Raw genomic sequence first — 14,590 nt, 5'->3', positions numbered from 1 at the left:
ATGGTCAACTATTTTGATCTGATTATCTCCGACAGTAATATGCTTACTTGTTACTTTAGCTAATTGTTGTTTTGTCCCTATAGTAGCATAACTTCAGTTTTGTTCTCATTTAACTTCAGTCTATATGTTGACATCCAGGCTTGTATGTCACCGACACACCTCTCTATACACTTTATAGCATCAGTTTCATCATTTAATCGAGGTTTAAACACTTTCAAAAGTTGTGTATCATCAGCATAGCCGTATGAATTAATCATATGGTTGTTTATGACGCGAAACAGTGTACTTGAATAGGCCGTAAAAAGGACTGGACCAAGGCATGATCCTTGTGGAACACCAAAGTTCAGTTGAACACTTTCAGATAAACTGCCAGATACTATGACTTTTTGTAATCTGTTGGTGAGGTAAGAGGCTAGCCAAGTGAGTGTGACATTCTGTACTCCAAATTCACGTTCCATTGTCTCCAATAGAATTGCATGGTCAACGGTATCAAAAGCTGCGCTTAGATCAAGTAGAACCAAAAGTACAACTTGTTTCTGACCCATACACTCAAGTATGTCTGACATAACTTTACTGAGGACAGTCTCTGTACTGTGATATTGTCCGTACGCTGATTGATGAACTGGTCGCGGGGCATTGATCTGCATGTGAGTGGTGAGTTGATCGACAACAACCCGTTCTCCTAGCTTGGAAATGAATGACATGTTACTAACAGGTCGATAATTAGACAAGTCTATACCACCAGCTGCTTTTTTGACCCAATGGTAGGACGGTTGCCTCCTTCCAGACATCTGGAAATGTACCATTTTGAAGGGAGCGATTGATCATGCAGGTGATGATAGGTAGCAAGACATCGATACATTCTTTAAGTAACCATGTTGGAATAGGGTCACTTGCGCACTGTTTTGACGGTGCTTTCGTTATGTGTTTCTTTATTTCATCTGGTGTTACAGGTTCAAAGTTGTCTAACTTATTGTTAACAATCCAGGTGTTGAACATGTCTGTCTCACTATTTCCAGCTTGACTATCCAAATTATGTCGTATTTTGGTGACTTTATCGACGAAAAATTCGTTAAACCCTGAATTGCACCTTTTTATTGGGTTTGGGTGAGGGTCACTTGCGCACTGTTTTGATGGTGCTTTCATTTTGTGTTTCTTTATTTCATCTGGTGTTACAGGTTCAAAGTTGTCAAACTTATTGTTAACAATCCTGGTGTTGAACATGTCTGTCACACTATTTCCAGCTTGACTATCCAAATTATGTCGTATTTGGGTGACTTTCCATTCTCCTTCATAGCTGTCCCATGACATGTACTTCTTACATGATGGTAGAGTCAACATCTGCAATATAAAAAAAAAACACTAAATGTCTCATTATGTTCACACTAATTCTTGGCCAAGTAAACTCAAAACAGTCACTCTACACAAACATTATTTATAACATTTGTAGATTTCATGGTCTAAGAGTTTTTAGGAGATGATAATCTACTGTCTAGTATTTACAAAGATATTTCATGACCTCTTTTTCACAGATCAAGTTGTTTTATAAACACTACATTCAATCAAATTGTTTACTTCAATTTCTCAATTTTATAATGTCACACAAAAGTCATTGAACCCCCGAGACTTACAACTCAATTTTATAATGTCACACAAAAGTCATTGAACCCCCGAGACTTACAACTCAAAGTGGCTTCCAATAATATGGGGTACATTGGCAGCATCACTAGTTTAAACATACTAAGAGTACAGGCAGAAAGTAATAACTATTATTTTAATTGATGTTTATAATTACACAGTAAAGCAATATCTCAGACTCTGATACCTCATTAGGCCTAAAATGAATAATTGTTTGGTTCTGGTTACCCAACTCCACCTAGCTTTTCACTGCCAACCCTAACCTAAACTTTTTTTTGCGTATTTTAGAAAAAAATAATAAAATCGCAAAAACTGTGAAGTCTGATGAAAAATGGTGGGTGCGGAAACTGCCATCACTCCAAAAATGTTCTTCCAATCTGCAATGGCTTTACATCTGATAGGAAGGAATAAATAAACAACACAGAGACCATTTGGAAAACAATGGAAAACCTGAACTAGACACTCACACAGAAAAAATATATAAATAAAATAAATACAAAGTCTGCCTACCCCACCTATTCTAAAATTGAGTGTAACTGGAACCACACCATTTTTTTTATTAGGTCTTACATATACTGATTTAGAAATGTAGAATTTCTAGGTATGCTATCTTTAAATGGGTCAGTCTGTGGGTTTCCTGCATACTACATTTCAATAGTCTGAATCTACATGCCGTGGGATGATGATACATGATAATCGTTATAGTTACTGTCTGTATTTTCTTGTGGAAACAAATAGAACTTCTGTCGTAAATAATTGATTATTTTACAACGATAACTTTACACTATTACATTTCACTTGGTTCCAGGGGTCATACATACCTCGACTTGCATATCATGTGAAAGTGCTTACATAGAGTGTAGTTTTCATCAAATGTTACTCCTTAGTAATATTCCGTGCGGAGTTAACAATTGGAATAGAACTTGATCCAATTATCATGTGATCAATAGGACGAGGTGAATGGTTGAACTGGGACCTTAACAGAAGTACTTCAGTTTTGCCATCATTGAGTTGGAGTTTATTTTCTGTCATCCACATTTTTATTTCATGGACCACTCCTTCCATCTCATGTACTGTAGATAGGATGTCAGACTGGGAGAAATACTGATAGAGTTGATTGTCGTCGGCATACTGATGAAAGTTGATATTGTGATTTCGAATGAGCTGAGCAAGTGGTAGGATGTAAATGCAGAACAAAAGTGGACCAAGCACTGAACCCTGTGGTACTCCGAATTGCAGTAGTTGAGTATCGGATGTTGAGCCATGTATAGATATAGACTGTTGTCTGTTCTTTAGATATCATTGCCCTGAACATGAAGTTGTGCGACAACACAATATTTGCGCTATTTTTTGTATATACAACAGAGGACAGGCAAGTATTTACAAGCAGAAGTTGTTACAAACAGGGAAATTAAACAACAGAATTGGATTAATAACACTTGGCACAGCATATCACAAGTATTACATTTCATGAAGTATTTTTGGCCGCTTTACACGATAGCTCACATTCAATTGTATATCATATTCCTTTAAAAAGCCTCTAAATTTTTATTGTATTTATTACTATTTATGCACATATACATAACATATATAATGTATAAAATAAACACACCCTAATATACCCACAGACACTGCCAATTAGTCAGAAAGTGTGAGTAAATATCGGTAAATGTTGGTTAATAAGACATGTAGAGTGTAGTTTTTGTTTACTGATGTCTGTTACAACCACTAGCAATGTATTTTTTCACAATGCTGTTGAGTTTTGTTCACCTAGTGACTACGCTCGACATACTAGTAGTCTTAGTGCTAACGTGTACCCCTTATGACGTCATAAAATCCCGTGGTCTAGGTGGGACCGGAAATACACGAAAACTCTCGAAGTAAATCCGAAGGGAAGTGACTGAAAACAGGTCATTTTAAGGTGTTTGCAGACGCTTTTGAAAAGTTTTAAAACCAGAATGCATTTCACAAACATGTCGTCTAGCAAATTAGCGATAGTGAATCTGAGCATTTTGAATCACCTTTAAATACATATTAGGGGGTAAACCATTTGATTTCTGGGGAGGGGCTGGACGATTTGTACCAAACAACAATTTTCTCAGAGCAACTAGACAGCAATTTTTTTTTTTTGCCAAGTAACAGTAGGCCTAGGGTACAGAAATTATTTTTTTTGCCTAGTCCTAACATGGACATCAAGGCACAATAAAGCTAAGATTGTGAATACATAAAATAACAAAATGAAAATAGAATTTAAAACACACACACACACACACACACACACACACACACACACACACACACACACACACACACACACACACACACACACAACCAACCAACCGAGTGATTAGTCTGTTGACAGTCGCTCGCGCCTTTTTTTCCCTACGTTTTATCTAAACTCCGATCCGGCGCAACACTAGTCTAATCGCAAACTGATATGGCCGAAGGCCCGAGTGATCGAGGGCCGAAGGCCATAGCCTTCGGCCCTCGGTATCAGTATGCGGGAGTAGTGTTGATCGGAGTTTAGATAAGACGTAGGAAAAAAAGGCGCGAGTGACTGTCGACAGTCTACCGAGTGATGTGTGATGTGTGATGAGGTCGAGAAATATATCGTGCCAATATATTGTTGGTGGCTCATTTCTGTAGCTCGATTGTCGGATGATACATTGTTGCAATATTGGTTGCTAAGGGCGCGGACGCGCTCACTGATGTCACAAGTCATGCTACAGTACATGTAGTACCTGCTAGGCTCAGCCCATGCTCCACAAATCAGACCAGGGGTGCGCATGAGGCAACAATTCTGGTGAAACCCGAAAATGATAATGATGTGATACAGGTAATAAAGGCCGAAGTTAGCTATGAGTCACATTTACATATACTTACTTCTTTATTTATAGTATATTTTAATTAACTCATTATACACGTCTACACATATTTGTTATTTGGGGTATAAGGCCAGAAATGGATTGATTAAAAATATTATATTTATGTACTTGTACACTTTCTGGTCTTTTAAAAAATGAAACATTTTTAATAATCACAGAAAAAGTTTATATAAATATGGAAGACTCCAAAAAAGGACTAAAGAAAAAGAAAGTATACGGCTAGACATGGTGCAAAATCGACGCTTAGCATGCTTAGTGCGCTCGCGACAGCTGACGCGCTGCTGCGCTGCTTGGCATGCTCGAGCTTTTAATACTCTGATTAATACCATGAATACAGAGGGGTAGGACACGGCATCGAATAAACCAATGAGGACGCTTGAAATCGAACATGTGACCCATGAATTTTCTCTCGAAGTTTGATACCACCTGCTGCCCTCTTGTGGCGAGATATATGTTTCGCATGCTGCAGTACATTGTGGAGTTTGCGGGACATTACAACAGATTGCCGAAACGGCATATTATATGAACTGAAGCTCCGAAACGTTGCGTCTTTTGCGATGGAAATAAACAAAAACACAATTGATAATATTTTACTTTTAATCGATGTATTTTTGGTGCCGAAGAGTTGCGGTAGGCTCGAACACACAGTTGATGACGGTCTATATTATTTTCATAAAATTACGTAAATATAACCATTAAACAGTAGTCGTCATATCTGTGTCCCTTCAAAATATACACTTTCAATGAAAGAGAAAACGTATTAACATCATTTGGCTGATTAAACAAATATTCGTAAGTTTGCCCGAAACAGAAAGCGTCCGTGAACGAGGGCGATGTGGTTTCAATCTTTCGACGAAAAACAACACCAAAGTGTCCTACCCTTTCTTTGTTAGCAAATGAGCAAATTGAGCAAATAGGGCACTTGCAAACCCGCCATGTTGAATGTTACATCATGGGAAATGTGATTATAAATACTAATCAAATAGTATTGTAAACAATAATGTTACATTAAAATTGGTCAACATTTAAATTATTGCACACAGCACAATCAATTTCAAGTCAGTATGTAGTACTATGTAGTGCTTTGAATACAAAGCCAGTATGTTGAGGACAAAATAGCTCTTTTATTGGCACTAATGTACACGTCATGCATTTACTACATGTATAACAACAATTCTTCCATTTTTCAATTTGACATTTTTATAAATGTTTGTATTGGGCTGTAACACAGATTTCATTATAAAAGTAAAATCTTCTTGATACATGTAGGATGAGACCTCCTCCCTCACCCCCGGCCCCACCCCACACTAAAAGAATTTAGTTTTTATCCTACATTGAACTATTGATCTCACCCTAAATCATAGACTGTCGACAGTCGCTCGCGCCTTTTTCCCTACGTTTTATCTAAACTCCGGTCCGGCGCAACACTAGTAATAGTATACTAGTAATCGCAAACTGATATCGAGGGCCGTATTGCCTTCGGCCCTCGACCTCGGGCCTTCGGCCCTCAATTTGCGATTAGACTAGTGTTGCGCGGGATCGGAGTTTAGATAAAACTTTGGGCAAAAAAGGCGCGAGCGACTGTTAGACAGTCTACCTAAATCAATTTGTGACTTCTAACAGAGATGACCGTAGTAATCGTAACGCGTACGTAAAATATCCAATATCTAGACAGGCTTAGCCAGGCACTTTCTGTCAGTGTTTGCCACATGTATTATTTAGTGTGTCTCGTCCTAGATTGGTTATGTTTTGTGTGCAATTCAACATGTTCAGGTCAATAGAGGCACAGATTTTAGAGTCAGTCCATCCAGTAAATTTTAAGATAATTCATTTCTTTAATGTGTGTTACGTGTACAGGTACACATGCAAGTTTTGTATACCACAAAGATGACACAATGCAACTCATGGCGTGCAATATTGAGAAGTCATTTCTAACAAAACTGCTGTTTAAAGCTAAAGGTGGCCATAGTGCAATGTTGTGACTCCATGTCATATGCATGGGATGTATCAAGAGACAAAGAGTTAACGTTATATTTGAATGTATATTTATAGATATTTTATTGTTTATGGCTTATTTTGTTGTTCAATAAATGTATGGAAATTTAGGTACAGCAGCGTGGCTCATGACTTCGATTAGTTGTTGAAAATAATATGACCCCCCCCCCTATTCATTTTGTAAAAATGATGACTCCCCTTCTTTGAGTCCCAAATTGAGTTGAACCCCCCCCCCCCCCCCGGCCGTAAAAACTCATCGCTCCCTTACTGTCGCCGATGCTTGCAATGTGATGGCAATATAGCGCCACCACATACCTAACTATGTCTAACTTACTGTACTTCCACAGGCACATGTTTCCCGAGATACGTTTTAGAATACAATAAGATATCGATAATATTGAGATACTTGGCTAATAATATCTGAAAGGGGTAAAATAACACGGGTTCTATGCTCGCGTAAGTCCACCAGCGCACCGCGAAAAGTTTATATTTCGCGGTGTGTGGATTTACGCGATCGATCCTAGAAACCCCGGCTAGAAACCCCTTTCATATATTATTTGCCAAGTATCTCAATCGATATCTTATTGTATTCAGGAATATATCTCGGGAAACATTGCAAGTGCCTGTGTGTATTTGTTATATCTCGTGAAACGAGAGTACAGTCTAGATCTACGCAGTCAAGCAGAATATTCAATACTGTTTACGTAACTTTTGACGTTTTATATGCTACTTACATAATTGTAGTAGTAGTGATATTGGGCGGATGGAAATTAGTCCTATCAGAGACATTCATGATGGAAATTTGCATGACTAATGCAAACAACGTTATATCGATATTATGGTAATACATTCGTTTCTAGGCAACAGATGAAGCTATTCCGGATCTTTCTTCGCTGTCTTTTCTGACGACTTAATATAATCATTTACAGAACTTTCAATTCATGACGTTCTTCCGCTGAACCACTCAAAGTAGAGTTTACCACTGCTTACATTGCATTAGTCTGTCTGCGTGGAGATTTACTACGACTAAAAGGCCAAGAAACCCACTTGAATATCAACGCACAGAAAAGACTGTAATTTGACTTGGAAGGCAAAGAGAAGGTAAACAAAGTTGTATTTTCTTACTATTGTGTTGTGTCATGCATGGTCTTTTATTTTTTCTGTGATATTCATTCATTTTCAACCGGACCTAGCTAGTATCTAGATTGTCCATTTATCGCGCTAGTACAAAACATTGGTGTCAGAGGTATCTACGAAAATACACACAATATCGTGATCGTTCTATCATACACTATCGTGATGAGGGTAACTGTGGCAATATGTTGTGAATATTCGATTCGTAGGTACCCGAGAGTGATGCCAATGTGTTATACTCGGACTATCCTTCAATTGCATCTTATTCCATTGGCAGGCGAATGTAATTACGTTCGCTTTACGTGTAACATCAGAAGACTTTCCGAAGAGTAACTCCCAGGTCTTACTCAAACTTTTACTACGCCTCCTGTCAACCCCCCCCCCCCCCCATTACATTGTTTGCCAATATAGTACGTATGTATATAATAGTACATAGTTACATAGGGCAGCAACAATGTACATTTTGGCTTATTAACTAAAAGTATAGAGTATTAAATGGTAAATTCTATCACAGTGTGGAGCACTACATTATAACTGTCCTTTGTTCAACCAGGCTTCAAATTATATAAAGACTAACTTTATTCCATCTATTTTTTATGTGAAATTTAACCTCGCCCTGTGAAACTTACAACCATGCCTCTAAAATAGCCTTTTATATGCTGGTCATCTTTCGTTCTTGTCTGAAACTAAAACAATGGGTTGCAAAATTGTTTGGATATTAAAGTTGCATCACTTTAATACAAAATGGAAAATGACTATCATTGTTAAGAAAGCTATAGTCATTGAATACAGGAAATTAACTAATTAAGAGAAAAGTTTTATTTGATATTACTACAGTAATTGTTATCTTGCTAGCATTATTTTTGCTAACTTAAATCTTACATTTTGTAAATCCATGAAATATCTTTACATAGAATGATATCTTTTGATGAGTGTATTTCTACTGATTATACGGCTTTAGATCTCTTTGATCACTTAATTCTTTCTATTATTGACTTCCTTTGTCATAAAACTATGACAAAAGAACTATGATCCACAAGTATCTTGTCTGTGTCAAACTGACCCCCCCCCTCCCCCCAGCACTTGTTTCCTGAGATATGTATCAGAATGTTTCTATCAGAAAACAATAAAATATCGATAATATTGATAATATTGACATGTTTTCGCCAACAGTGTATGAAAGGAATAAAATAACACTTGTTTCTGTGATCACGCAAGTCCACTCACCACGAGATATAGACAACCTTGTGAGTGGACCTGCTCGATCATATTTTCATATACAATCGGCTAAAACACATCAATATATTATCAATATTATCGATATTTTATTGTATTCTGATAGAAACATTCTGATACATATCTCAGGAAACAAGTACCTGTGGCCCGCCCCTACAAGAATTCATACCATCCATATTCTTAAAATGCATGCATTAGAAACAAACAATTGTTTGTTAATTTTGCCCATGAACAAAGTTTTATCAAGTCTAATTGTATGCTGATTAACCCTGCAAACATCGCATTATAAACATCACAGTACCTGATGTGAGATTATTGCAATAAAGATTGCACACTGCAACACCACCTATACATACCCTTGTTATATCGTAATCTCAGTCTACACAATACATATGGGACGTTTTCAAGACTAGAGTCAATTTGTAACATTTTCATTGCATGTCATTTAAATCACTGAAGAATATTTAAGTTGCCTGTATGATTTTAAATATTTCAACCCAGTGGTTGCTATATAGGAAACAGTATAGATATGTTATCATACAAGTTACTATACTAGAGTTACATCATTTTGTCATTGACCCGTGTATATTCTACACAGTGTCTTACTATAATGACCAGTCAGTCTGCTTTCATGTTTTTATTCACTCCTAGTGAAATGAACCAATCAAAGATTGTAGATTCTAAAGACTTCAGGAAATGGGGCAAACAAATGGTGGACTATATGGCAGACTATCTTGACAATATTGAAGAGAGGACACCACTATCTCAAGTGACACCTGGCTATCTAAGTCAACTTATTCCTAGTGAGGCACCACATCAAGCTGAAAAGTGGGAAGATGTGTTTGCAGATATAGAGAGAGTCATTATGCCCGGAGTAAGTACACTCACTCACTCACTCACTCACTCACTCACTCACTCACTCACTCAATCAATCAATCAATCAATCAATCAATCAATCAATCAATCAATCACTCAACCAACCATCCATCCATCCATCCATCCAACCAACCAACCAGCCCAAACACCCACCCACCCACCCAGCAAGCCAGCCAATCCACCAATCATTTCACTATCTGTACATGTACAGTTGACATCAATCATTTCACTTATCAGTAGAGCGTTGACATCAATCATTTCACTTATCAGTAGAGCGTTGACATCAATCATTTCACTTTATCAGTAGAGAGTTGATATCAATCATTTCACTTATCAGTACTGAGTTGATATCAATCATTTCACTTATCAGTAGAGCGTTGAAATCAATCATTTCACTTATCAGTACTGAGTTGACATCAATCATTTCACTTATCAGTAGAGAGTTGACATCAATCATTTCACTTTTCAGTAGAGAGTTGATATCAATCATTTCACTTATCAGTACTGAGTTGATATCAATCATTTCACTTATCAGTAGAGAGTTGACATCAATCATTTCACTTATCAGTAGAGAGTTGATATCAATCATTTCACTTATCAGTACTAAGTTGATATAAATCATTTCAATTATCAGTAGAGAGTTGATATCAATCATTTCACTTATCAGTAGAGAGTTGACATCAATCATTTCACTTATCAGTACTGAGTTGATATCAATCATTCCACTTATCAGTAGAGAGTTGATATCAATCATTTCACTTATCAGTACTGAGTTGATATCAATCATTTCACTTATCAGTACTGAGTTGATATCAATCATTTCACTTATCAGTACAGAGTTTATATCAATCATTTCACTTATCAGTACTGAGTTGATATCAATCATTTCACTTATCAGTAGAGAGTTGATATCAATCATTTCACTTATCAGTAGAGAGTTGACATCAATCATTTCATTTATCAGTAGAGTTGATATCAATCATTTCACTTATCAGTACTGAGTTGATATCAATCATTTCACTTATCAGTACAGAGTTTATATCAATCATTTCACTTATCAGTACTGAGTTGATATCAATCATTTCACTTATCAGTACAGAGTTGACATCAATCATTTCACTTATCAGTAGACAGTTGACATCAATCATTTCACTTATCAGTACAGAGTTGATATCAATCATTTCACTTATCAGTACTGAGTTGATATCAATCATTCACTTATCAGTAGAGAGTTGATATCAATCATTTCATTTATCAGTACTGAGTTGATATCAATCATTTCACTTATCAGTAGACAGTTGACATCAATCATTTCACTTATCAGTACAGAGTTGATATCAATCATTTCACTTATCAGTACTGAGTTGATATCAATCATTCACTTATCAGTAGAGAGTTGATATCAATCATTTCACTTATCAGTACTGAGTTGATATCAATCATTTCACTTATCAGTAGAGAGTTGATATCAATCATTTCACTTATCAGTACAGAGTTGATATCAATCATTTCACTTATCAGTACTGAGTTGATATCAATCATTTCACTTATCAGTACAGAGTTGATATCAATTCAAACTTAGGTGGAAGTGATGTGTGGGACTTGCTAGGCAACTTCTGTTAAATTACAATAACAATTGATAGTTGACAGGATAACCATTCATTCAGCAAATGAAAACTGATACCTAGCATGAATTAGCATGTGGACAAACATTTATTTTAAACTTTACAGTTGTACTACAATGCCATTGGCACTATTTCTATACAGTGGATAATGTTATTCACATTGTGGTCAACTGACTTTTTGAAATTTCATCAAAACGGAACCCTTCAGAAATAGTAGCTTTAAACAGATTATCAGAGTCACATAGAGTCCATGTTATCAGAGTCACATAAAGTCCCAATCTGATTAAAATCCGATGTGGTGAAAGCGTCTAAATGCTTTATTTACCTCTATTTCCATCGTTTTGTGACGTTTGTTTTCGTACCGAGTGATTGTGGGAATCGTCGGTAGGAAAACAAACATCACAAAACGATGGAAATAGAGGTAAATAAAGCATTTAGACGCTTTCACCACATCGGATTTTAATCAGATTGATAAAGTCCATGTTATCAGAGTCACATTAAGAGTCCACATTATCAGCCACATAGAGTCCATGTTATCAGAGTCACATTAAGAGTCCAGATTATCAGAGTCACATAGAGGCCACGTTATGATATTTAATCTGTTACAAGCAATTACTGTTATGCTTAATTAAAGAAATTGTAATTAAATTGGTGAAAGTAAAGTGTCCTACCAAGATTATAATGACTGTTACACAACAATGCTTAATTATGGAAACAGTGCTAATGAAGTCAGTTAGTCAATGCTGCATAAATTAACTGTGTCTTTGTGAAAAATCAATGGTTGGATCATGTCATGTACATATCAATGGTTGGATCATGTCATGTACATATCAATGGTTGGATCATGTCATGTGCATATCAATGGTTGGATCATGTCATGTACATATCAATGGTTGGATCATGTCATGTACATATCAATGGTTGTGTCATGTACATATCAATGGTTGGATCATGTGATGTACATATCAATGGTTGGATCATGTCATGTACATATCAAAAAGACCACCATAAAGAATATAACTTTTAATAATTATTATTATTCAATCGTCAGACTGAGTGTAAACTTTGAAATAATCTGATCTTATAGTTCTTGTTAAGACTGACTGGTATCTCCGCTGCCATGATGTAGGGCTCAATAATCATGTAACTGTCTAAAATTCTTTTTTTATCTTTTTTCAATTTTCAGCCAATAATTATGAGAGTCAGAAAGTGCTATTTTTATGACATAGATACAAACAATGACTGTATGTCACATTAAATTGTCCAATCTTGTTATTACTATGACTACCTTTAAATGAAGTCTTACTGTGTTTTTTATTTAGTGAAAATACTATTTTAAACAGTGAAATTAGACACACATTGTACAGAGTGAAAGAAGTATACCACCAACATATCTTTCTTATCAATATTATTTTACTCACAGGGATTTTCTTTACAACCATAAAAACATTGTAATTTTTTAGTTTTTCCTGTCCCAAAGCGACAAGCCAAAATTCACATTAACTCACTCCTACACCATTTTCTCCTATTGTGGCCTCATGTAAATAATGACTTCTTCCTGTTCATGGAGTTCTAGGAAAGCACTTCAAATGAAAATATTACAATGTGGTATTCGCTGAACCATTAGTCAGCAGATTAAAGATAGCATGGCATACAACCACAAAATGAAGTCTAAATTAACTCATTTCAAGTCCAATTGTTGCCAGGGTAACATGCACACTTGAATGATTTCTAAATTTGCCAGCATAATAGATTTTCTGATTAGTGCAGTAATGAATTCTGGCAGTGAAGAAATCAGTAATGACATGATTTGTATGAGTTGTAAATAATTGAAACCATGGTAACAGATAGATAGAATTTTTTTTGTACATTAAACATACATTGTACTATTTGAGTGCACAGGTTCCAATGTCATGATAGAGAAGAAACCTTGAAAAGGGAAAAGTAGATGGTGACATCTTTAAGAAAACTGACTAGTGAATTTAACCTTTAACAAAAAAGAAAAGAAAAGAAAACTATCTTTTATATCAAATAAGTAAAATAAAAACTATATTATTGTGAATTCAATATACTTGGTTTGTAGGTTTTCTTATAAGACAAACATTTGTTGCACAGTTCTCTATTTGTCATGTTTTATTTGTTTCTACCTAGAAAAATGTCAAAAATTATACAATTCATTGATGAAACCATGCACTGCTCTTTATAATCAATATGTTAAACATACATGACTGACTATGTCATATATAACACATACATAATGTATTTCACATCCAAATCACATGTTCAATATTTCTTGTAAGGTTGATGGTTGGTATGGAATGAAAGGAGAACAAATTATGGGTTTAATAAGTATCTTGTATAAAAGGCTAATCATGATGGATTTTTGCATTAGCGGTTCAAGTGCGACTTTCATGACTTGGTGAGCCAGCAAGTCAGATGTCATAAAAATTGTTTGCATCTCTAAAGCTATTTGCAATGTCACTGATAATGTGTCAGTAAAACTGATAAGAACTTATATGACATTGAGCTTAGCTTTGCCTGATGTGTTACAGCTTTGCCAGATGTGTTATGTAATAGTGCTTTATCACATTTGTAAATATTGCCAACAAACATTATTCAGTGATAAGAAAGATAAGAAAACCCACTTCCTTAGTTAATGCACAGATAACTAACTAACTAGTTATCTGTGGTTAATGGCTTGATTCTGTAATGTAAATAGCATTTGCAGCCAATTCCTACATTGGTTACATATGAAGGATACTGTGTTACATTTCAGATATAATAAAGATAGAAATTCATAGAACTCTTTATTTCTGTAGAGGAGTACTGTCCATTCATTGAACAACAATAATAGAGATATTCCAACGTATAAAATACAGACATAAAGTTGAGTGAAAATTAAAGTAATATAAAAAGCTTTGTGTGTATGTGCATGTGTGTGTTTGCATATCTGTCTCTGTCAGTCTGTCTGTCTGTGTCTGTGTCTGTGTCTGTGTCTGTCTGTCTGTGTTATTCTATTCAAGACTTAAAGTATATTTTTCTCAGCATGAAATGAAATTCAGCTGTCTTTTGTTTAGAAGAATTCATTTCATTTCTCAATTTTGTTTAAAGCTTGGGTAAGTTACCATGCCGACAACAAATACTTTGTGGTATCCTAGAAATGCCATTAGGCTAATAAAGCCATCCTAGATATGAGGTCTT

The 14,590-nt window shown here is 35.7% G+C and overlaps 1 protein-coding gene across 1 annotated transcript in view; it reads left to right on the top strand.

Annotated features, from left to right (window-relative positions):
* The window catches only part of LOC144440767 (aromatic-L-amino-acid decarboxylase-like), a 52,166-nt gene continuing 37,576 nt past the window's right edge, over positions 1-14,590 (top strand). Inside the window, exons 1-3 of the mRNA XM_078130146.1 lie at positions 1-34; positions 471-532; positions 9,559-9,762. Coding sequence (XP_077986272.1) covers positions 1-34; positions 471-532; positions 9,559-9,762 — 300 coding nt within the window. The remainder of the gene's footprint in view (positions 35-470; positions 533-9,558; positions 9,763-14,590) is intronic.

The sequence above is a fragment of the Glandiceps talaboti genome, chromosome 10, assembly GCF_964340395.1.
Source record: "Glandiceps talaboti chromosome 10, keGlaTala1.1, whole genome shotgun sequence".
Taxonomy (NCBI): Eukaryota; Metazoa; Hemichordata; class Enteropneusta; family Spengelidae; genus Glandiceps; species Glandiceps talaboti.
Note: the sequence above shows the minus strand (reverse complement) of the source record. Positions and strands in the feature narration are given on the sequence as shown.